The sequence below is a fragment of the Dasypus novemcinctus genome, chromosome 3 (genome assembly GCF_030445035.2).
Source record: "Dasypus novemcinctus isolate mDasNov1 chromosome 3, mDasNov1.1.hap2, whole genome shotgun sequence".
In the NCBI taxonomy this organism is placed as follows: Eukaryota; Metazoa; Chordata; class Mammalia; order Cingulata; family Dasypodidae; genus Dasypus; species Dasypus novemcinctus.
Genome location: NC_080675.1, coordinates 152,755,426 through 152,782,345, shown reverse-complemented (window position 1 = coordinate 152,782,345; position 26,920 = coordinate 152,755,426). Strand labels below are relative to the sequence as shown.

The 26,920-nt window shown below is 37.0% G+C and overlaps 1 protein-coding gene across 5 annotated transcripts in view; it reads right to left on the bottom strand.

Moving 5' to 3' along the window:
- NRG4 (neuregulin 4) overlaps positions 1–26,920 on the bottom strand; it is a 254,219-nt gene that overhangs the window by 175,043 nt on the left and 52,256 nt on the right. For all 5 annotated transcript variants that reach the window (XR_011648466.1, XM_012528895.4, XM_071214317.1 and 2 more), the window contains exon 3: positions 1,386–1,450. Coding sequence is in view for 4 of the 5 variants with exons in the window: in XM_012528895.4 (XP_012384349.1) it covers positions 1,386–1,395 (10 nt within the window). In the remaining variant the exon portion in view is untranslated. The remainder of the gene's footprint in view (positions 1–1,385; positions 1,451–26,920) is intronic.

Sequence of the window (26,920 nt, the reverse complement as noted above, 5' to 3'; positions counted from 1 at the left end):
CCCAGGGCCTCTTATGTGGGAAGCCAATACTCAACCACTAAGCCACATTGGCTCCCCTGAGTTGGTTTTTTCATTTGTTTGCTTATTGTTTTGTTTTCAAGGCAGCACCAGACCGAACCCAGGACCTCCCATGTGGAAATCAGGTGCTGAGCCACTTGAGCCACATCTGTTCCCCATTCCCTCCTTCCTTATCTTTGACCTTTCCTTTATTTTCTCTATCCCTTTACCCTCCCTCTCTCCTTTAGTACCCCCTCTTTCCTTCTAGGTTCCCCATTCTACCCACCCCCCTTTAAAAAATCATATTCCTTTCATTCCTGGTCACCAAAATCATTATAGAGAAAATTTTAAAAAAGAATTACTTGAGTCATTATACTACTGTTTATGATTAGAAGAAAATGGTTGAATACTTTGGCCTTGAAGGGGGAACTACATTGCTTTAAAATTGTGCATTGTTGGATCCTAATTGTTCCTGTCAAGGAAATGAGCCACCGAGTGTGAAGAAGAAAATGGCATTACTCCAATTTGGCATCCAATTTGGCATTTTAAAAAAATAGTATACAATTTTTAAAAATTACCTAACATTGATTTGCCAATTAGATACTAATACCTGTTGATTAGATAAAATTGCCATGAGCCAGAAATCTCCACAATCAAAATTTGAAATTAAATTTGAACTTTTTACTTTGGAATTAAGAAGAATCTGTTTCAACATATTATAACTATAAAATTATAAAAATGTAAAGAAGAAAAGCAGAACTAAAACCATAAAGAAGAAAGAAGAACTACCAAGAATTTATATAGAAAAAAATAATTAAACCAATCCCAATTATTTTAGAATTTTTCTTTCTTACACAATGTCATGCTTTTTTTATAATCAAACAATTTTAATAAAGTAACACAAATTTTCAGGGATAATTTAGCTAACAAATCCTATGTAACATTTCATTAGAATTTTCCTTCGAGGGTGGAGTATAACTTTAAAATAGACTGCTTCTCATAGCTGAGATTAATGTCCTTGTTTTTAATTGGATGATAATCAGACATGTCTGAACACCTAGTATTTTACCAGTGAGGAAAACTCATCTAACTTGAATCACTATCTGTGAATCTATTTTTATTCTAATTTCATTTATTTATTATTTAAGAAGTTGAGATCAGATATAGCGTAAGCTAAAATTTCTCAGTCTGTAAAAAGCAATGGAGCACATAATTCTAAAATAAAATAGTCATATGGAAAGGATCGTCTTTCAAACCAAAATTTCTCATATGTTTTTAAAATTTTCAGTTGGGAAAAATACAGCCTTGTATAAATATATATATATGTATATATTGTCCTATTGCTACATGACACACATTGACAAAAGTTTAAACTTACAAGAAATTACCTGTTGTCATCTTAATTTTTAAATAGTTTCATTCTTGTTCAGAAGATTAGGGTTGAAAACAGCACCTAAAATAATTTAAAATTAATTATTCAGGAAAAGTCTTTTTGAAGCATTGTCAAATATCAAATATTCTAATAGCAATACTTTTTAAGTATTGCAAATAATTAAGACATTTATATACTAATGACAAAATTATTTGGTTATATCATCTATTGTTTAGATATTTATTATGTATTAAAAAGTCTAAACAGATAAAACTAAAAGATCAACACTAAATAGAATAAATGCGTTAAATGTAAATCATTGCCTAAATAATGCAATGTAATTTTAAATCTCCAGAGAAAAGCTCGGTAAGTTTTACTTTCAATAAACATCGTTTATGTAGTAGTATACTATATGGGATTATATATGACAGCCATGAGTTGGTAAATGAAACTGAATGACCTTAATTGACTTTTTTGCTTTTTCATAATGCCTATTTCGAATCTAGCTTTTACGCAGAATTGGTAGCTTCCAATTTTTCAGTTTACTGAAAAAGGCAAAAACTCTATAGAAAAATCCTTAAAAGCATTTAAAATTTCTACATCTCTAAACCTTTTATATAAAAGTACTTTTAAGTTTTCCATAGATTGTACATTACATTTACCAATCTACACATGTCTTTCTTTTATAAAATGTCTGGCACCTGGCAAAGCAAAGTAGCTAATGAGATACATTTATATGCTATCTGCTATACCAAAAACAAAGGAATAAAAACATATTTGAAGAGATGAAGGATTTATACTTACGTTATGACAAGCTCTCAATTCAGTTTTACAATGAGGACTTAACTAAAACAGAAAGACCTTATAACAGAAACCTGAATCGATAGCTTCCTACTAACACAGGTGTAATGTCAAGGTCTTCTCCCAAAGCTCTGCTCTTTCTTATGCAGAAAGAGAGAGGGCGAGTGGGAGGGGCAAGACAAAGAAAGAGAAAGAGAGAGAGAGAACATTAAACTACTCATATTTAATTTGATTCAATGTCTGAGTTTCCTTCTAAGCAAACAAGACTTACCTCAATAAAAACTTATATTTACACACAAATGTGTGTACCTTTGTTGGATATGCAGCATTTCAAAAGTTTTTGAATACTGCAGACTACAGCCCGTGTGCATTGCATTTTCTAACTGATATCAAAAGTCTGATTTATATGCTTGCAGCGTGTAGTGTGGGAGAAGTTGAGACAAAGACTATGGTATATATAGAAGTCAGGCACCGGCCAAGGGAACTACTCCTTTTAGTCCACATGTTCAGCGTTGCTAATGGAGCTGAATTTTACTTAGAAAAGTAGTTGTACTAAGCTGGACTCTGAAATCACTGTTCAGCTTTTAAAATTACAAAGTAAACCACATTCTTTATACTCCTTAATCTTTGCATGTCTGAATAATTCAAGAGTGCTGTGTAAATTTGTATACAAAAGGAATTTTAATGTGGAGTTAATCGACATGTTCCACAAGAAGTTTTAAAACTAGGAATTTCCTTACAAGTCACATAAAAATTTATATAAATGGCTTGAAGAATTTATAAAAATGAAGGTAGGTTATAGATATAATAGAAATTATAACACATGTTCAATCTGAAATGAATATAATCATTGAACTCAACTAATACTGATAGCAATGTTAACTACCTACAGACTATTGCAAAACTATAATATATGCATTAAGGAAAGCTACAAGTTTTTAAAAATCATAAATAATTTTAAAATAGTGACTAAAACTGTAATTTTGCTTAAAGAGATACAGGATTCTTTATCTTATAATTATTTTCAGTATGCCAAGCATTTAGATGATTCTCTTTTCTGAAATCACAATTCAGATAATATTATTTCTTGATCGATGTAAAACTCTCAAACTAGTCCATTTTTTTTAACATAAAAACCCATATAATCCCACACTCAAAAAAATTATTTTCACTGTACATATTATCTCCCACATTCAAAGACAATTTTTACTTAGCTATAATCATTATATATATCATTTAGCTTGCATTGTCTGAATTTTAAAATGATGTTTTTCTAAAAAGTCAATATCCTTTATTATTTTATTTGAACTATGGAATTATGATGCTGTCTCCTAATATGAAAATGACTACTAAATTGTATGTGGAGGCAATAATTTATGAGTTCATCCATGACATTCAAGATGTACTTATTAGAGATATCATGGCAGTTGGTTTTATATTGATCATTTTTTGCATAACGCAAATAAACTTAACCTTCGGGGTCATGTGATTCTAAATTGGAAAGCCTGATGATTTTCAGGCTAACTTTACACTCTACTTGAAAGCCTTGGTATTTAACTATTTATTTGTCCAACCATCTTTCAACAAATGGTGTACTAAGTGGCCACCTACCCTTAAACAAGTGAGAGTCTCTTGCTGTGTGGGAAATGTAGACACAAATAAATAATTACAGCAATGTTTTAGGTTAATTCACATATGGTTATATTTTGACTTACAAAACTGACAATTTTACGTGATTCAACCTAATATATCCTCTCACACATATATATACACACACATACATACACACAATGCTGAGCAGTTAAGAAGAATTAGAGGAAGATTCCAAGAGGGGGTAATATCTGTGCTAAGTCCTGAGGATAAAAAGGAGTTTGTAAACAGAGAAGGATGAACATTCCAGACAGAAGAAACAGCATGTTCAAATGCACAGAAGAAAGTCCTAGTGTGTTTAGATAATACGGGTTTATCAGCAAGCTAGGATATGTGCAAAGTGTGTGTCAAGTGTGAGGGTTTGAAGGAGGGTGGATGCTGGGGGAAAGAATGATGAGAATAGATAGTGGAAAAGAAGCGAGATCCAGAATGTAGGCTTTATCTTAAATACCACATCTGCATTTTAGAAAATTCATTTTAATGGCAGTGTGGAAAATAGATTGGAACCTGTGAAAGAACTAATATCAGAGAAAGCAATTTGAAGGCTACTTTAATAATAAGGAATAGTGAGGAAATAAAGAAATGGGAGAAGGGTAATTATATATATATATATATTTATAAGGTATACCCCCACAGAAAGGGCACAGAGTAAGAAAGAAAGAAAATTCAAGAATAGCTTTCAAGTATTGTTGAAATTAGTAACAAGTAAGTAGCTGTTAGAGAAATCTGTGTAAAAACCACAATTAAATACCACTTCACGTTCACTATATTGACTATAATAAAAAAGGCAGACATTTACAAGTGTTGGCAAGGATATGGAGAAATTGAAACACTCATACATTGCTGGTAAGACTGCAAAATGGAGCAGCCACTTTAGAAAATAGTTCAGCAGTTTCTTAAAAAGCTAAAAATAAATTTAACATATTAATGTATCTAAGAAAAAGGGAAACTTTCATTCACATAAAGTCTTATATAAAAATGTTTATAGGAGCATTATTCATAATTGCCCCAAACCAGAAATTCAAATGCCTATCATCTGATGAATGGACAGACAAAAATGTATAGCCATATAATAGAAGACTATTCATCAATAAAAAGAAATGATATATGGATTCATGCTACAACATGGATGAACTTCAAAAACATTATGCTAAGTGAAAGAAGCCAGTCATAGTAGACCCTATATTGTTCAAATCCATTTTTATGAAATGTATAGAAAGGGCCAAGCTATAGAGAGAGATTAAAAGTTGCCTGGGCAGGGGAAACATAGAGAAATTGGGTGGTGATTATTAAGGGGTAGAGCTTTTTTTTGTCTGAAGGTTTTTTGTTATTATTATTATTGGAATAATGAAAATTCTCTAGTAACGATTAAAGTGATGAATGTACTACTATATATCAGATACCATTAATTGTACACTTTAGATGGATTGTATGCTTTATTAATATGTATAAAAACTGATTTTTAAAAAATTGTCTAAACTGGCAATGGATATGTAAAATGACTACAAATGAGCCTGAGGGATCTTTTTGGTGATGGAAATGTTTTTTAAAAATTGGATTGTGGACACTCTTTGAGCTTCTTCTGTCTGAAGGTCCATGTTCCTTAAGCCTTGGGAAAGTCATCCATTTTTATAATTTCTTTCCCTCCATTATAAAATTTCTATGCATGTTGAACACTATAGATGTATAGCTTTTCTCCTTGTTTCTATATATTGCCATATTTTTCTTCTTCCTCTTCTTTTTTTTTTTTAGGCAGTGCCAGGGATTAAACCCAGGATCTTATATATGGGAATTAGGCACTCAACCACTTGAGCTACATCCCTCTTCTTTTTTTAATCAATGTCCTGGGATATTTTTTTCCACTGGTACCTTTTATCCCTGCCATTGGCTCTTTTATTTTTTTTAAACTTTAGCAATCATATTTTTAACTTGTAAAGCATCATTTATTCTCTTACTATTCATTTTCTATAGCTGTTCTTGTTTTAGGGATGCAAAAGCATCTTGAATCTCTTACAATATACTGATTAGAAATACTGGCTAGAAAATATCGCTTCATCCTGCTTTGTTCCCTGAATTCTATTACTTCCTTCCAGGATCAGTTTTTCTGTTTATCTTGGTCTTTCTCTTTTAAGTTGCTTTTCCTCAAATATCTGATAAGCCTTGGTTGTCTGCTCATATTTAAAAATTCAGTATGGTTGATTATTCTAGATAAGAGGTGTGGATACCTTTACTGTTGTGTAATTAGGTCTGTTTCCAAATAGACCTCACGCCCTAAACTGGAAGTAGGATTACGTGCTCTATGTATCTGGGTAGAACATTTGACTGGCAGGTTTATTTTGGGAGGGAGCTATGAAGAAGTCAGCTCTCAGTTGGTGGGGTTATCTGATGATAATTACAGGCTGCAGGCCAGAGAGTTTCTGTATGATCCTTCAGCTAAAATGGTTTTTACATTTTTAAAGGATTGTAAACACACACACACACAGAGGAATATGCCACAGAAACCATAACACCATGGTCTTACGTGGCCCACAAAGCCTAAAATAGTTACTATCTGACCCTTTACTGAATGTCTACCTACCCGTTTCAGAGTCAATAATCATATTGTTAGCCCTAGCACCCCTAAGATTCAATTTCTTTAGAAAGAGAATTCTTTGCATACACCTGACTCCCACCACCCCTATTCTGCATGAGGGAAGAGATGGGTAGGGGCTGTTATTACGGTAATTTTGTATACTGTTGGGATTGAATCACGTCCTCCACAAAACACATGTTCAACCCTACCCACAGTCCCCTGGGTGTGAACCCCTTTGTAAATAGGACTTTTAAATATGTTATTATTAAGGTGTGGGCTCAGTTGTGAATAGAATCTTCTAAGATCCTACTTAGATGAGGCCAAATTGAATCAGGGTAGGCCTTAATCCAAAATGAAGTCTTTATAAGCAGAGGAAATGTGGATGCAAATAGGAGAATGCAGAGAAGGAGAGAGGGATTGCCATGGGACAGAAGCAAAGATGCACAGACCAGCCAAGGAATGCCAAGGATTATTGGCAAGCCATTACTAGAATGCTGCAGACTCTGGCGAAAAGCCCAGCCTGGCTATACCTTAATGTTGGACTTCAAGCCTCCCAAACTGTGAGAAGAAATTCCTGTTGTTTGACATCCCATAGTAGTTGTCATAGCAGCACTGGCAAGCTAAGACATACACTGATCTTCAATTAATCTCTCCTTTTCCCCTATTTTCTGGCCTGTTTTTCACTCTTCCCTCTCTGCCCTGCCTGCTAAGATGAAATGTGAAGTCTCTCTGGAGAGAAAAATGGCTCTCATTTCACTGCAGCCTCCTCACAGCATATTCTGGGACATGGCTTCCTGCACTACCAGGAAACAGCATTTGTTTTTCATCTTCTAGAATTGATAAAATCACATGACTACTAGGACCTCTAGATCCCCCCTTTCCTTTTATCTTTGCCCCTTTAGGTTGACTCATTTTTGTATCTCCCTACTCTTCTTGAATGGGTTTAAGTAGAGACAAGAACATAACACATGTGTTCAGTTCACAATCTTGAACCACAAAACTCGTTCTCACTACTCACTCTTTTTTTTTTTTTTAAAGATTTATTTTTTTTTAATTTATTTAATTCCCCTCCCCTCCCCGGGTTGTCTGTTTTCTGTGTCTTTTCGCTGCGTCTTGTTTCTTTGTCCGCTTCTGTTGTCAGCGGCACGGGAAGTGTGGGCGGCGCCATTCCTCGGCAGGCTGCTCCCTCCTTCGCGCTGGGCGGCTCTCCTTATGGGTGCACTCCTTGCATGTGGGGCTCCCCTACGCGGGGGACACCCCTGCGTGGCAGGGCACTCCCTGCGCGCATCAGCACTGCGCATGGGCCAGCTCCACACGGGTCAAGGAGGCCCGGGGCTTGAACCGCGGGCCTCCCATGTGGTAGACGGATGCCCTATCCACTGGGCCAAAGTCCGTTTCCCTCACTACTCACTCTTGACTGACAAATAGAGAACTACAGATTAGAGAGAATTTTGTTTGTTGGCAAAAGTAACTACTGTAGCAATGCTTCAAGATATGTTCATCAATTGCAACAAATGTACCACACTAATTAAGGGATGTTTTTGATATGGGAAAGTTTGGGAGGGGGAAGAAGTGGGGCATATGGGAATCCCTTATGTTTTTAATGTAACATTTATGTAATCTAAAGCTTTTTTAAAAATAAAAATAAAAAGTTTGAAAAACAAAATACCTAATTTCAAAATAGAGATTAAAAGAATTATATAGCAAATGTTATAAAGAATAAAAAAGTAATTTAAGAATTATATAAAATAAGGTAACAAAATGAAGATGAAGATATAGCATTAATTTATTTTTATATATTGTAATAAACACCCAATGATAAAAGACAAACCCTTTAAGACTGACAAGACCAAAAGAGTCAACTATATGTTGTTCCGGGAAAAATACCCTGAACCAAGGATTAAGATTAAAAGAAAGGATGAAAAAACTGGGCTGTGATATAAATAACAGGAAAAACAGAGTTAAAGACAAAAATAAATAGGATAGTGAGAGTTTATTTTATATTAATAAAGGTTATAATTTATATAGCAAATACCAAACCAGTATGTACCAAATAACATTGCATTAAAATATATAAACCAGACTGTGAGATATAAAAAGTAATGTTCAGTATTCACAGATAATTGTAAATTCTGGTTTTATAAGTCCACATTATTTTATATTTGCTTTTCCAAAATTTATTAAATTGGAATTTTTTAATCCTTTATATACAAAAAATAAATTAAATAAATAAATAAAAAGTAATGGACAAAAATACTTCAGTATTGGAAATTTATCAATGTTGTTCAGTATTTGACAAATCTATGGTAGGCATAAAATAAACAAGGAAATAGATGATAATGAAAATAACTAAATAACAAAAGCTAACTTTTGAGTTCCCATAAAACTATCTCTAAACTAAAACACTAAAGTTAGTATTTTTAGGAATTTTTGCCAAAGATTGGAGAGAACTGACCTCCCTTTGTAAGAACTTATTGATTCTTTTTATTGAGAGTAAAAATTCAGAATTTTGAGGGACAGAAATCAGTCCAATGTTTTTTTGCAAATGAAATCCTTTTATTTTTACTTAGGTTAATAATATGGTATAGTCGGATATTTCTAAGCTTTCCATGGGTGAAGTTTTCACTGTAAAAGCCTGAGCCATTGAGACTTCCCCTCTCTGCCAGGTAATATTTGGAGGTGTGGAAGGAAAGAAAGGTTCATCCATAGTCAAGCTCTGTGAATATAACTTGACAGTTTACTAAAGAGGCAAACTGACAGGATCTCCTCTTTTATAATATAGTTATCAGTTCTTTGAGATACTGAGGGAGGCAGTCCCTGTTCTTTAAAAGAAATGATACCAAGTAGGAAGACTAATCCAGACAGAGACTAAGATTTAAGAAATCTGCAGAATATTCATGTTTCTATTTTCTTCCCTTATTACCTTTTATATAAATGAGCTTTGGGGATGAAATGACCAATTCTCTGCAGTATTTTGTTCTAAAAATACAGTTTATCAATATCATCCCTTCCTAGATGTAGAATCATCATATAGCAAATAGACCAGAAGCCTCTTATTTTCCAGAAAGATTTATCAAGGGTCTCCTGGCATGCATATTATGATGCATATTTTACATGTGAAAAATTTATCACCCACAGGCAAATTTCATCCTCTACCTGATTTTATGTGGCTTGCAAGCTAAGAGTGTTTTTTATATTTTAAGTGGTTGGGGGGGGGAAAGAATACTGTACGATATGTGAAAACTACATGAAATTCAAATTTCCATGGTCATGGCTTTATTGGAACACAGCCATGCTCATTTGTTTACTGTTTACGGCTACTTTCATACTACAACAGCAGTGAGCAGTTCCATCAGATATTGCACGGCCCACAAAGCCTTAAATATTTACTATCTGGCCTTTCACAGAAAAAGGTTGCCTATCCTTGGCTTAGAGAAATTAAGTAACTTGCTCACAGTACACAGTGTGGAAGAGTCTAGAATCATAGCATCAGCAGGACTAACTCTAAAACTCCACTTTTGACTCTAAAAACAGTAAGCATTCCTTCTTGTCCACTTCTATGAAACACTTACAATATTTGATTATATATCATCACAATCTCAACAAATTCTCTATCAACTAAAATATTTCTGCCTGTGAGAAAAAGCCAATCCAAAAAGGCTGAAAGAATGCCATCAAGGACCAAGGTTATTTATGTTACTGTGCTCTTCCAGCTTCTTTGTATGTTTGTTGTGTTCATGGTCCCATGATTGCTAAAGCTGTCTGGGAGTAACTAAGAAAACATCCAGAAGTTTAAAAAAAAAAAAATCCTCTTAATGTACATCTTTTTAAAAGCTTAAGGAAGGGAAGCAGACTTGGCCCAGTGGATAGGATGTCTGTCTACCACATGGGAGGTCCACGGTTCAAACCCCGGGCCTCCTTGACCCTTGTGGAGCTGGCCCATGCACAGTGCTGATGCACAGAAGAAGTGCCCTGCCACGCGGGGTGCCCCCTGTGTAGGGAAGCCCCACACGCAAGGAGTGCGCCCCGTAAGGAGAGCCACCCAGCGCGAAATAAAGCGCAGCCTGCCCAGGAATGGCGCTGCACACACAGAGAGCTGACGTAGCAAGATGACACAACAACAACAGCAACAACAAAAAAGAAACACAGATTCCCATGCCACTGACAACAACAGAAGCATACAAAAATAAGAACAAGCAGCAAATGGACATAGAGAACAGACAACTGGGGTGGGCGGAAGGAGAGAGAAATAAAATAATAGTAATAAAAAAAAGGTAAGGAAAACTTTCCTAGAGTCCTAAGCAGAGTTCTCCTCATCTTATTGGTCAGAATTATATCATTTGCCCACTTTTAAACCAATCACTGGCAAGGAGTATTGGTCAGACGGAGAATCTAAATTTTCTAGCAATGACTGGATCTAAAAAGTACATTTAAATATGTGGTAAAATTGTGAAGAAGCAATTAGAAGATAAGAAATAAATATGTAACAATTTCCAAATGATTAGATGATAAAAAAGAAATAATGAAGAATAGTTAATCTAGAAAGAACAGAAAAGGACAAAAAGAAAAATCACAGCAAACTTAAAAAGCATAAAATGAATTGGTAGTAATAATCCCACAAAAATCAATAATCACAATACATACACGTGCATAAAATTCAAACATTAAAGACAAAGACCTTAAAACTAAACAATTAACATAATAAAACTAAACACTCTACATCTAGTTTTTTTTCCCAAGAGACAATACCTAAACAATAGTTCAAGGCAAAACTCATTAAATGGGACAAAGAGGAATGGCTCCTAATGGAAAAAGGACAAAATCCACTAAGAGAATATAATAGTTATGAATCTTTATAATTCTAAAACCTGTTTGAAATGGGTATATAAAGTAAAACTGGACAGAAAATAAATGCAAGAAGAAATGGATAAATCTATAATCACACTGTAAGACTGTAACATATCTTCCTCTGAAATTAACAGTAATAACATAATTAACAAGCTTGGTTCAATAAATATCGAACTTTGTACCAAAACAGTGAATACATATTTTTCAAACTGCACAGGAGATCACAAAATAAAAATGAGATTCCAGCTAATACATCATTTCAGTCATGACTAGTCAAGTTGTAGTGAAACCAGTTTTTCTTCTATTTTGTCGCTATATAGTACTCCCTGGATAATTTTGTAGAAGGAAGATATAGTTTTATTCAAATTACAACTATACATTTAGTATTCAACTATTACAATTAACCAAACAGAAAATACTCAAGAAACACCAATTCAAGCAAGAGAAGGCACTGCACATTTTTAAAAGTTAACTTTATAAGAAGCTTCTATATTTTTACAGGAATGATGGACCAGTGTTAACTTCATATTTTTTAAAAACTCCAGTATTTTTATAGAATGGTGGAAATTTAGCATCCAATCACCTAAGCCTTTTACTCTCATTACAAATTTGATAAAAGAAAACAAAAAAAGTACTTTTTAGAAAATATGAATATAAACCATCCATATGAAAATATGGAGATGATTTGTATCAAATATTTAAAAATAGAAAATAAAAGGAAATCCTTTTTATACAAAGAAATTTTCCATGAAAGAGAACATATATAACTACATTTTCTAAATGCTTTGTAACAAGAAATAAGTGGATTTATAAGACACAAAGTGATAGAAAGCCTATAGTACCATTAATAGCAATAATACCTTTAATTTTGGGAATTCAAATTCATTTCAACTCACATTAGGATTTAAGTGCAGATTGAAAATGGTGGAGTAGGAAGTTTTACAAATCCCCCTCCACCAGAAAAATGAAAGAGCTGGAAAAAAGATACTGAAATTAACTAATGGTAACACTGGAACCAGATTGGACATTTAGGACAACTTGTCTAGGTTTCAGCCTTGAAAGCAGGAGCTTCTCGTTTTCCACAAACGCAAAATAAGAAACTTGGAGAGGCACTGCCATTTCATTTTTTTTTTTTCTTGCTTTTTTTTTTTAACATGGCTGTCTTGTCTGTCAGTGTTTTTCTCCCTTTTCTTCACCCTCCCCCTCTTCTTTCCCTTTTTTTCCTTTCATCTTGTCCTTAGTCTGGCAGACTGAAGAAGTGTGAAAGAACTAGATTTCCAGAGTGACCCCAACAGTATACTCAGAATGTCCAGTTCTTGATCCAAAAACATTACAAAACACTCAATAAGACAGGAAAGTATGATCCAACCACAGGGGGAAAAAATTGGGCAAAAAGTATTCTGGAGCAATGAACCACAACATCTGGAATTACTAATGAAAGGTCTTCGAGCAATTTTCATAAATAGGATACATGAAATAAAGGAATACACAGACAAGAAACTAAAGGAAATTGGGAGAATAATACATGTACAAAATGAGAATTTCAATAATGAGATGGAAATTATTTAAAAAACATGAAATTATGGAACTCAAAGGCACAAAAATTGAAGTATAAATTTTAATAGAGGGATTCAAGAACAGCTTGGAGGAGGAAAAGAGGATCAATAAGTTCAAAGACAAAAGAACTGAAATTGTCCAAGTTGAGGAGCAGAAGGAAAAAATAATGAAATGAAATGTGGGAAGCAGATGTGGCTCAACTGATAGAGTGTCCACCTACCATATAGGAGGTCCAGGGTTCAAACTCAGGGCCTCCTGACCCATGTGGTAAGCTGTCCCACATGCAGTGCTGCCATGCACAAGGAGTGCCATGCCACGCAGGGGTGTCCCCTGTGTAGGGGAGCCCCATGTGCAAGGAGTATGCCCCGCAAGGAGAGCTGCCACATGCAAAAAAAGTGCAGCCTGCTCACACACATGGAGTGCTGGCACAGCAAGATGACACAACAAAAAGAGACAGATTTCCGGTGCTGCCGAGAATGCAAGCAGACACAGAAGAACACACAGCAAATGGATACAAGAGTGCAGATAACGGGGCGGGGGGGGGGGGCAGGGGATAAGGGAAGAGAAATAAAATAAATCTTTTAAAAAAAGGAAAACAAAAGAAACACTGAGGAACCTGTGGGACACTGTCAAGAATACCAATATACACATCATAGGAGTCCCAGAAGGAGAATAGAGATAATGGCCCAGAAAAAAACATTTGAAGAAATAATGGCAGAAAACTTCCCAAATCTAATAAAAGGTATGAATATACAAATCTAAGATGTTCAAACAAATGCCAAACAGGATGAAACCAAACAGATCTATACCAAGAAACATTATGATCAAACTCTGCAACACCAAAGACAAAGACAGAATCTTAAAAACAGCAAGAGAGAAGTGATGTATCACATATAAGGAATCCTTAATAAGTTAATATCCAATTTCTCAATAGAAACCACAGAAGTCAGAAGACAGTGAGAGGACCTATATAAAGTGTTGAAAGAAGGGGAAAAAAACCTGTTACCTGAGAATAATATACCTGGGAAAGTTGTCCTTCAAAAATGAGGGAAACCTCCAAGAAAATGGAGGATTACAGACACAGGAGTCACTTCTTACCCAAAAAAATAGCTAGAGGACAGGCAAAACTGTCCAGAAAACTGTTCTAGGGCTTAGGACACCAGGGAAAGGCTGAATGCCACGCAGAAGAGAAAGGAGTGAAGAAAAAGAGAGTCAGCAGGAAAGATCTGTGAGCAAAGCTGCAGCTTTACCCATGCTGCTGCACCCATTCTCTATCCTTGGAACAGACAGCAGTGGGTCCTCTGGCCCATGGCCAGTGGCTTGGGGCTGAGGGGGCCACAGGGGTCTCCTTCCCCAGGAGAAGGGAAAGGGAGGGACTCCGCCTATGGCCGATCTGACTTTTGGCCAGCAAATTTGGTCTGCAGTATTCCACAGGGTGCACCCATGCAGGCTGGGTGGGGTCATGGCACTGCTCTCCCTGGAGACTGCAGGGAACTAAAGAGAAGCTACCTTCTCAAACAACCTCCCTGTTGACCAGGACCAGTTGGTGAGTGGAAATTTAACACCTACCTGGGAAAAGGGAGGCTGCAGCCAGGCAAGGGAAGAGAGAAGGTTCTGAACAAATTTGCTTTGTGATGCTTAAATCTGAATAGCCCATCCTGAGGGAGAATTATTCAGGATATTGATTCTATACTGTCCACCCTAGTGGGATTCCAGTTAACACATTCCCCCTGAGGTCTGAACAAAGAGGGTTGCTGGCCAACAAGGAAAGAGCTTGCAAAGAAAGAAAAAGTAAATAAAAGAGGTATTCTGGTACCTTTCCTGTCCCCCTCCCCAAGGCCCCTGGAAACTGATCTGCACCCTATCACTGGGTCCCTGGCCCTGATTAGAGCAGTTAAAAGGTGCAGTCCTAAAGACCTTGAATAAGCTGAGCCAAAAATAAAAAAACAGCACTAACACACACCCATGCAACACTAAATCCCTAGGCAAGAGAGAGAGATACTAACTAGAGTAAGCTCACCTTAATAATCAAATGCCTAGACATCAACAAAAAACTATAAGCCACACCAAAAAAAAAAAAAATTTATATATATATATATATGGCTCAACCAAAGGAACAAGTCAAAGCTCCAGATGAGACACAGGATTTGAAACAACTAATCAATGATGTTCATTCATACAAATCTCCTAATTCAAATCAAGAAGTTGTAGGAAAACATGGCTAAAGAGATAAAAGACATTAAGAAGACACTCTGCAAACACAAAGAAGAATTTGAAGGCTTGAATAACAGAACTTATGGAAAAGAAAAGCATGATAGAAGAGATTAAAAATACACTAGACAGTGCTCAGAGACGTATTCACCAAGTGCAATGAATGCCCCATGATGATGGAGGAGGTTATGGTTATGGGAGGAGTGGGGTGAGGGGTGGAGGGTATATGGAGACCTCATATTTTTTTAATGTAACATTAAAAATTAATTAATTAAAAAAATTAAAAAATACACTAGAGACATGCAATCGCAGGTGTGGACAGGCAGGATAATGGATCAGCAAACTAGAGGACAGGACATCTGAAGTCTTACAGAAAGAAGAAGAGATAGAGAAAAGAATGGAAAAATTGAGCAGTGTCTCAGGGAACTGAATGACAGCACAGAGGGCACAAACATACACATCATGGGTACCCTAGAAGGAGAAGAGAAGGAAAAAGGGTCAGAAAGAATATTTGAGGAAATAATGGCTGAAAATTTCCCAACTCTTATGAAAGATATAAATGTACAAGTCCAAGAAGTACAAAATACTCCAAAGAGAATAAATCCAAATAGACCTACTCAAAGATGAATACTAATCAGAATGTCAAATACCAAAGACAAAGAGAGAATTCTGACACCAGCAAGGGAAAAGTGATTCATCACATACAAGGGATGTTCAGTAAGACTAAGTGCCAGTTTCTCATCAGAAACCAGAGGCAAGAAGGTATATATTTAAGGCACTGAAAGAGAAATCTGCCAGCCAAGAATTCCTTATTTAGAAAAACTGTTCTTCAAAAATAAGGGTGAGTTTAAATATTCACAAATAAACAGAAACAGAGAGTTCATCCACAAGAGACCTGCCTTACTAGAAATACTAAAAGGAGTTCTGCAGGCTGAAAGGAAAAGACAAGAGAGAACAGCTTGGAAGAGAGTGCAGAAATGAAGATTACCAGTAGGTGTAATTAAAAGGGTTAAAAAAAAAGAAGAGAGATAAAATAATATATGACATATAAAAGCCAAAGGATAAAATGGTTGAAGTAATTACTGCCTTTACATTATTAACATTGAGAGTTAATGGATTAAACTCCCCAATCAAAAGAAACATATTGGCAGAATGAATTTTTTAAAAATACAATCCATTTATATGCTGTTTACAAGAGCATCTTAGACCTAAGGACACAAATGGTTGAAAGTGAAAAGTTGGAAAAAGATATTTCACCCAAACTGTAACCAGAAAAGAGCTGGTTATTTATATTAATATTGGACAAAATAGGCTTTAAATATAAAACTGTCGTAAGAGGGAAGCGGACTTGGCCCAGCGGTTAGGGCATCAGTCTACCACATGGGAGGCCCATGGTTCAAACCCCGGGCCTCCTTGACCCATGTGCAGCTGGCCCATGTGCAGTGCTGATGCGCACAAGGAGTGCCGAGCCACACAGGGGTGCCCCCTGTGTAGGGAAGCCTGATGCACAAGGAGTGCGCCCCATACGGAGAGCCACCCAGTGCGAAAGAAAGTTCAGCCTGCCCAAGAATGGTGCCATACACATGGAGAGCTGGCACAACAAGATGATGCAACAAAAAGAAACACAGATTCCCGTGCCGCTGACAACAACAGAAGCATACAAAGAAGAACACACAGCGAATAGACACAAAAAACAGACAACTGGGGTGGGGGTGGGGGAAGGAGAGAGAAATAAATTAATTAAATAAATCTTTAAAATAATAATATTCTTTTTAAAAACTGTCATAAGAGACAAAGAAGGACATTATATATTAATAAAAAGTGCCATCCACCAAGAAGCAATAATAAATATGTATGCACCTAACCACGGTGCCCCAAAATACATGAGGCAAACACTGGCAAAACTGAAGGGGGAAATAGATATCTCTACAATAGGAGTTGGAGACTTCAATACACCACTCCCATCAAGAAATAGAACATCAAGACAGAAGATCAATAAGGAAACAGAGGGCTTGAATAATATGATAAATGAACTAGACCTAACAAACATGTAAAGAACATTGCACCCCAAAGCAGTATGATACACAATCTTCTCAAGGGCTCATGAATCATTCTCCAGTATAGACCTGTATTGGGTCATGAAACAGGTCTCAATAAATTTAAAGAGATTGAAATTGTACAAAACACTTTTTCTGATCATAATGGAATGAAGCTGGAAATCGATAACAGGTAGAAAACTGGAAAACTCACAAATATATGGAGGTTAAACAATACACTCTTAAACAATCAGTGGGCCAAAGAAGAAATTGTAAGACCACCAGTAAATATCTCAAGATAAATGAAAATGAGACACAACATTTAAAAACATATGGGATGCAGTGAAGGCAGTGCTGAGAGGGAAATTTATGGCCCTTAAATGCCTACATTAAAAAAGAGTGTATTGGGAAAACATTTAATGAGTATTGTTCAAACATAAAAGTGAAATATCATGCAGAAAACTTTGTTAATCAGCAAACCAATGTTTTGCTGGTCAGCACTTTTCATATTTCAGGAGGAATAATGAAAACTAGAACAGTGGACACATTGGGGAATGTTTTGTAACCAATAAAAAAAGATAAGATGCCTTCCGGGGAGTATTGTGTTCCTCCTTGAGAAAACTGGCCATTCTCTCAGGGACTGACACATAAACCTTGGAATGTACTGTGCACTCCCAAGTTGGTGCCTATAATATTGAGTTCACTGATTATGAGCTCAATAAAAGGGACAGTCCCTAGTCAGGCCAAAGGAAGTCACATCCTGGGAGGGGACGCTTTGCCCAGGTGGTGTTTCCAATCGAACTTTGATATCAGCTGCTGATTCAGGACTTCCCAGCCATGAGCCAGATGTTGGTGTGTCCCCCAGTTTGGTGAGTTTGTATATACATATATCATTACTTAATTTCTTATTAACTATTTAATGGCTTGTGAATTTCCACAACAACTGGACCCCTGTGTGTAGCTTGAGGGCACATATCATATTAATTACTAATAAGCAGCTATTTCTGTGTACTATTTTGACTTAAATATGTATCAATACTTTCCATCTCCTTTGCATTTAAGGAACCCATTATACTAAACTTCCATTATTGTTAACCTTTATTTGGCAGAATATTTTGTTTGGTGACTTTGTATATAGACTTTTCTATTCTCTGTCATTCTATGATTCTGTTCAATATTGATTTAATCTACTGACTTGTAATGTCACTCATTTCTCACTCTGTCAGTATAAACTTGTTAAACTAACTAGATATACATATATGCATTTATATTGCATCTGATTGGAACTCTGGCTGGCTGTTAGTCACACTCTTGTGGGTCAGATGTTGGAGGTTCTCCCAGTTTGGTGAGCTTATATATATATGTAAGTATATCTTGAAAGATTGTGATAAAACAGTTGGTTACCTGTTTATTGGACAATCCTTTGCTTATTTCATGTTCCCTATACATATAGCTTTCTTATGCTTGAGTTGATTTGAATCATTATATCACTATATATAGTGTATAGGGAACAGAGAGACAGAGCTAAATCAAAGACCTAACTGCACATCTGGAGGAACTAGAGAAAGAACAGCAAACTAACCCCAAAGCAAGCAGAAGGAAAGAAATAAAGACTAGACTGTAAATAAATGAAATTGACAATTAAAAAAAAACAATAACGAAATCAACAAAACCAAAAGTTGGTTCTTTGAGAAGATCAATAAAATGGATAAATCCTTAGCTAGACTGACAAAGAAAGAAGAGAAAAGATGCAAATGAATAAAATCACAAATGAGAAGGGGACATTATGACTGACCCCACAGAAGTGAAAAAAGAAAAAAGACCATAAGAGGATACTATGAACAGCTGTATGCCAACAAATCAGACAACTTAGATGAAATGTACAAATCCCTAGGAACCCACAAACCTACACTGAATCTAGAAGAAATACAAGGCCTCAACAAACCAGTCATAACTAAAGATCTTGAATCATTGATCAAAAACCTCCCAAAAAAGAAAAGCCCAAGACCAAATGGCTTCACAACTGAATTTTACCAGTCATTCCAGAAAGAATTAATACCAATCCTGCTCAAATTCTTCCAAAAAACTAAAGAGGAGGGAACACTACCCAACTCATTCTATGAAGCCAACATCACACCAATACCAAAGCAGGATAAAGATACTACAAGAAAAGAAAATTACAGAGGAGGGGCAAGATGGTGTCAGAGTAAGTAGCTCTAAGAGTTGGTTCATCCTACAGGGCAGTTCGTAATCACCCAGAATGATCTAAAGTACCTGTTTGGGGACCACAGGAGACCAGAAGAGCATCCTGCATCTTTGAAAGAATGGAAGGAGGGGACTACCCAGCTTCAGTGAGGATTTGTGAGCAGACCATTCCATGTTATGGAGGCTAGTACCCATCCTCCAACGGCAGTGCAAACTGCCTTGGGAGCTATTCAATTGCTGGATTTGGAAGTTCCATTTCCCAAAAACAGGGAGGAAGAGATAGTCAGGCACCAACTTCACTACTGATTAGAAAATTTGGTTGGCTGAAGTATAACCCTAAGAACTGCTGAAGTTTAAACCTATTCAAGATGGAAAGAGGCTAGTCACTATTAAAAAGTCACTATTTTAGCTCTGCAGTGGCATGAGGGGAAGCAAGACTGACTGAAAATCAGAGTGATGGTAGGGACTGGTTTCTTCCACCCAGATCAGATTGCAGCTCCAGTCTAAATTCCACCCCAACCTCTGGCAGGGAGGAAGCTGGGGGTACCTGCACCAGTCTTTCTGAGCAACTGCAAGCACTTTTGGCTGGCACAGACTGAATAGTCAGACACCTGGGCTCCATCCCAACACCCCAAAATGATAGTAGGGGACCTGAAGCTGTATTTCCTTACCCTTCCTGGGCAACTGCACGTGCTTTCAGTCTGCACAGACTGATTTGTTGAGTGCCTTTGATTTCATTGCCCCTCCCTATAGGATAGGAGGGGGCTGGTATCTCTTCAGCCTCTCTGGGCAACTGCAGGTGCTTTTGACTGGCATGAATTGGACTGTTGTATGCCCGTGACTCTCCCCCCACCCTGTTAGGACAAGAAGGAGATGTTGTCTCTCCAGGTTCTCTGGGCAACTGCAGGAGCTTTTGGTCCACACAAACTGAATAGTTGAAAACCTGTGGATCCACCCCATTGCCCAATAAGATAGGAAGGGACTGTGTTTTCTCAGCCTCTCTGAGCAATGGCAGACACGTTCAGCCTGCATGGACTTGTCTGCTGGGTGCCTGTGGCTCCACTCTCAACCAATAGGAGGAAAGGAGCTGTGTTTCCTCAGTCTCTCAGGGCAACTGCAGATGCTTTCAGCCCACATGAATTAGGTCTTTGGGTACTCCAAGGAGTCCATCACCACCCCTGGTAGAGGAGTAAGGGGGCTGGTGCTTAGTCAGTCTACCTGGGTAACATCAGTCAGTTTTGACCTGCATAGCTTAGTTTGCTGCCCATACCTGCATCTCCATCCCTGCCCTAGGCAGGGGAGGGAGGGGCATGAAACTTCATCAGTCTCTCTAGGTAACTACAGATGGTCTTGGTCTCCATGACTTGGATTATTACACACAGCTGAAGTTCCATCCCTATCCCTGGCAGAGGAGAAAGGTGGGAGAAGTTTCATTTGTTCCTGGTACAATGTGAGCAACATCAGCCTCCACAGCTTACAATACTAACTGTATCCTACTACACAAATATCAAGGGAGAAAACACAAGAAAGCCGTAAACTAAAAAGAGGAATTGTGCTCAGAATAAATACAATTATTAAGCCAGATGCCAAGACACCAACAAAAAATTATAATTCATATTAAAAACAGGAAGATATAGCCCAGTAAAAGGAAAAAGATAAGCATCCAAATGACATAAAGGACTTAAGAAAACTAATCATAGATGTTCACACAAACTCTTTAATAAATTCAATGAGATGGCTCCAGAGATTAAGGAAATACAGAAGACACTGGGTGAGCACAAAGAAGAATTTGAAAGTATACATAGAAAAATATCAGATCTTATGGGAATGAAAGGCACAATAAAAGAAATTAAAATTACACTGGAGGCATATAACAACAGATTTGAGGAGGCAGAAGAAAGGATCAGTGAACTTGAAGATATGGCCTCTGAAAATGAACATACAAAAGAACAAATAAAGAAAAGAATAGAAAAAATTGAACAGTCACAGGGAACTAAATGACAGCCAGAGACATGCAAACATCATGTCATGGGTGTCCCAGAAGGAGAAGAGAAGGGAAAAGGAGCAGAAGGAATATTTGAAGAAATAATGACCAAAAATTTCCCAACCCTATTGAAGGACATAGATATCTGTGTCCAAGAAGCACAACATACTCTCATCTGAATAAATCCTAATAGACCTATTCCAAGATACTTACAAATCAGAATGTCAAGTGCCAAAGACAAAGAGAGAATTCTAAGAGCAGCAAGAGAAAAGCAATGCATAACATACAAGAGATACCCAATAAGATTAGGTGCCAATTTATCACCAGAAACCACGAAGACAAGAATGCAGTGGTGATATATTTAAGATACTGAAAGAGAAAAAATGCCAGCCAAGAATTTTATATCCAACAAGATTGTCTTTCAAAAATGAGGACAAGTTTTGAATAGTCACAGATAAACAGAAACTGAGAAAGTTTGTAACTAAGATGCCAGCTTTGTAGGAAATACTAAAGGGAGTGCTATAGCCTGAAAGAAAAGACAGGAGAGAGAGGCCTGGAAGAGAGACTAGAAATGAAGATTATATCATTAAAAGAAACTAAAAATCTCAAAAGAGTGGTAAAATAAAACATGACAGATAAACCCAAAGGTCAAAATGGGTGAAGTAAGAACTGCCTTTACAGTAATAACACTGAATGTGAATGAACTAAACTCCCCAAACAAAAGACACAGACCAGCAGAATGGATATAAGAAAATATGTGCCATCTGTATGCTGTCTACAATAGACTCATCTTAGACGCAAAGACAGCAATAGATTGAAAGTTAAAGACTGGAAAAAGATAGTCCATGCATGCTGTAACCAAAAATAAAAGCTGGAGTAGCTATACTTGTATCATATGAAATAGACTTTAAAAGAAAAAACTGTTATTAGGGACAAGAAAGGACATTATGTATTAATAAAAGGGGCAGTTCACCAGGAAGAAATAACAATCATAAATGTATACACACTTTACCAGAACGTTCAAAATTACATGAGGCAAACAGTGGAAAAACTGAAGGGAGAAAAAGATGCCTTTATAATAATATTTGGAGACTTCAAAACACCACTCTCAGTATTGGAGAGAACATCTGGGCAGAGGATCAGTAAAGAAACAGAGAGCTTGAAAAATATGATAAATGGACTAAACTTAATAAACATATTCAGAACATTGCACCCCAAAACAGCAGGATTTACATTCTTCTCAAGTGTTCAAGGATCTTTCTCCAGGATAGACCATATGTTGGATCACAAAGCAAATCTCAACAAATTTAAAAGGATCAAAATTATACAAAGTACTTTCTCTGATCATAATGGAATAAAGCTGGAAATCGACATCAGACAGAAAAAGGGAAAATTCACAAATATATGGAATTAAACAACACACTATTAAATAATCAGTGGGTCAAAGAAGAAATTGCAAGAGACATCAGTAAACATCTTGAGGTAAATGAAAATGAGAACACAGCATATCAGTACCAATGAGATGCAGTGAAAGCAGTGCTGAAAGGGAATTTTATAGCCTTCAATGCTTACATTAAAAGAAGAAAGTGCTAAAATCAATGGATTAGGGAAGCACATGTGGCTCAGCTGATAGAGCATCCACCTACAATATGGGAGGGTCCAGGGTTCATTCCCCAGGCCCTGCTGACCTATGTGGTGAGCTGGCCCATGCACAGAGCTACAGCATTCAAAGAGTGCTGTGCCATGTAGGGGCACCCCTGCATGGAGGTGCCCCATATGCAAGGAGTGTGCCTTGCAAGGAGAGCTGCCCTGCATGAAAAAAAGCACAGCCCACCCAGGAGTGGCACCACACACATGGAAAGCTGTCACAGCAAGAAGACATAACAAAAAAGAGACACAGTTTCCCAGTGTCACCAAGGGTGCAAGAAGGCACAGAAGAACACACAGTGAGTTGACACAGAGAGCAGACAATGGGGGGTGTAGGAAGGGGAGAGAAATAAATAAAAATAAATCTTTTAATAAAATAAAATAAAATCAATGGCTTAATGACACAGCTGGAGGAACTAGAAAAAGAACAACAGACTAACCCCAAAGCAAGCAAAAGGAATGAAATAACAAAGATTAGAGCAGAAATAAATGACATTGAGAAAAAAAAACAATAGAGGAAATGAACAAAAGCAAAAGTTGGTTTTTCAAGATTAACAAAATCAAGAAGCCTTAGCTAGACTGACAAAGAATAAAGGAGAGAAGATGCAAATAAGTAAAATGAAAAATGGAAATGGAGACATTACTCCTGACCCCACAGAAATAAAAGAGATCATAAGAGGACACTAAGAACAACTGTACACCAATAAACTGGACAATGCAGATGAAATGGGAAAATTCCTAGAGACATACAAATAACATGCACTTACCCTGGAAGTGGTGGAGGACCTCAGCAGGCTACCAATGAGACTGAACCAGTCATCAAACAACTCCCCAAAATGAGAGCCCAGGATAAGATGGTTTCACAGGTGATCTCTACCAAGCATTCAGAGAAGATTTAGTACTAATCTTACTCGAGCTCTTCAAAGAATTGAACAGGAGGGAATGCTGCCAACCTCATTACATAAAGCCAGTATTCCCCTAATGTCAGAGCCAGATAGAGATTTTTTGAAGAGGGAAAATTACAGACATATTTTCCTAATGAATATGGATGCAGAAATCCTCAAAAACAAAACAAAACAAAACTTGCTAATAGAATCCAAAAGCAATTAAAAGAATTGTTCATCATAATCAAGTGGGTTTTCTACCAGGCATGCAGGCATAATTCAACACAAGACAATCAATTGGTGTAATACACCACATTAATAAATCAAACAAGAAAAATCACATGATCCCATTGATTGGTGCAGAAAAGTCATTTGATAAAATACAGCATCCATTCTTGATAAAAAATACTACAAAAGATAGGAATTGAAGGAAACTTTCTCAATACGATAAGAGCCATATATGAAAAACCTACAGATAGTACAACAAGCAAGATGGCAGCAGAGTAGGGAGCTCCTAGAGTCAGCTCCTGCTACAGGGCAGTTAGTAAACACCCAGAGCTATCTGGAGCTATCTGAAGCACCTGTTTGGGGGCTTCAGGAGGCCAGAGGAGCATCCTGCAACATACTTGAAGGAATGGAAGGAGGACACTGCCCATCTGCAGAGAAGATTCATAAGTAGAGTGCTCCACACCAAGAATGGTGGCACAAACCACCTGGAGAGCTGTTCCACGGCTGGAATTGAAAGCTCCACTTCTGAAAAAAGGGGGAGGAAGAGACAGCTGGGCACCAACTTCAACTACTGATGAGTAAATTGACTTGTGCCAGCCTCTCCAGGAAATTACCCACCTCTCCCGTTACTTTTACTGGAATTGTAGTTGGTGCTGGGGTTTAATATATACCCAGGGGACCTGAATCTCTGGACTGACCATTTGATAGCCAGGCCCTGGGCCTCAACAGATTTGCAGCTCCTATACTCTGGGTTATTGGACTTAGCCCACTCAGCTAACATGGAGGTTAAGAAGGTCAACCACCACACCAGGGAGCCAAGAGTGCCTACAACTGAAAGCAGGAGAATTGCATCCAGCATCCATGTGGAATCTAAGTCCCCTCTTGATATAGATGTTGAGTGGACATGGCCATTCTAGGGTCCACAGGATGGAGGAATAGATAATGGATTAGAGTGGACTTACTGATATTCCTTTCATGAACTATTGTGATTAGTAATCGAAGAAAATGTGGCATTGGTGTGGAGAAAGTGGCCATGGTGGCTGCTGAGGGTAGGGAGTGGGAGGAAGAGATGTGATGTGGGGGCATTTTCAGGGGTTGGAGCTGTCCTGGGTGGTGCTGCAGGGACAGTTACCAGACATTGTATGACCTCCCATGGCCCACTGGGTGGACTGTGGAAGAGTGTGAGCTATGGTGTGGACCATTGGCTATGAGGTGCAGCGGTGCTCAGAGATGTATTCACCAAATGCAATGAATGTCTCATGATGATGGAGGAGGTTGTTATGGGTGGAGGAGTCAGGTGAGGGGGGTGGGGAGTATATGGGGACCTCATATTTTTTGAATGTAACATTAAAAAATAAATAAAGAGAAAAAACAAAAAAAAAGTAGCTAAAAGTGTCAAAAGAGTGGTTAAAATAAATTATGACAGATAAAACTCAAATAGTCAGGAATAACTTAACCAATGATGTAAAGCACTTGTATTCAGAAAACAGCAACTCAATGTTAAAACAAATTTTAAAATGCCTAAATAATTGGAAAAACACTCCATGCTCACAGATTGAAAGACTAAATATCAGTAAGATGTCAGTTCTACTCAAATTGATATACAGTTTCAATGCAATCCTGATAAAAATTCCAGCAGCATTTAAAAAAAATAAAAACATGATTATCAAATTTATTTGGAAGGGCAAGGAGTCTTGAACATCCAGAAACATACTAAAAAGGAGAAGCAAACCCTCATCTCCAGACTTTAAATCATATTACCTAGCTATAATGGTAAAAACAGCATGGTACTGGCATAAAGACAGATACAGATACCAATGGAACCAAACTGATGGTTCAGAAACAGACCCTCACATGTATGGTCAAGTGATTTTTACTAGCCTATCAAAACCACGCAGCTCAGGCAGAACTGTCCATTCAACAAATGATGCTGAGACAACTGGATATCCATAGCCAAAAGAAGGAAAGAGGACCCTAATCTCACTCCTTATCCAAAAATTAACTCAAAATGGATCAAAAACCTAAAAATAAAAACAAGAACCATAAAACTTCTGGAAGAAATTGTAGGAAAATATCTTCAAGACCTGGTGGTTGGGCAGCAGCCCCTGGAGAAGGGACAGTAAAAAAAAAAAGACATGGTGGTAGTTGGTAGATTTAGATTCTTAAAGGAGATAAGAGGAGGACTAAGATGAACTGCTGATGTTTAATGTATGCAGAATATTTTAATTAGCTTTACTGTAAAAGTGTGGAAATGGAAAGAGTGGATGGTAACAAATAGTGATTAACTGCTATTTTATAAGTGGGGATGTAGCTGAAAATGGTAGTCTAGGTATGTAAATGCCAATTGACAGAATGCTAGAGAATAATTTAGGAAGTGAATGGCACAAAAAACCAAGAGGTGGATGAGAATTGTGGTTGATAGTATAGATGCAAGTGTCCTTTGTGAGCTAGAGCAAATGTATATCACTATTGCAGGGTGGTGGGACTGTGGAGAAGCACGGGAAAAATACAACTGGAGTAACCTATGGACTGTGGTTAGCAGTAATAATATAATATTCTTGCATCTATGCTGAAGATGTACTGCGTTGATAATGGGGCAGTATGGAAAATGTGAGCCAAATGTACTTATTCTATGGATGTGGTAACAATCAGATGATATTATCTTATCTGTAGCAAATGTTCACCAATGTGGTGTATTGATAGAGATGTTGTTTGGGAATTCTGCACATGTGCATAATTGTTTTATAAGTTTACACCTTATGTCATAAAAAATAGAATAAAAATAATAATAGGGTGGGTTGGGGGGAAAAGACACCAAATGTAAGAGAGGGACTATAATTAGTAGTAAGATTTTGATAATATTCTTTCATAATTTGTAACAAACGTCTCATGACAATGCAAGGTGTTGGTGGAGGGTTGATGTATGGG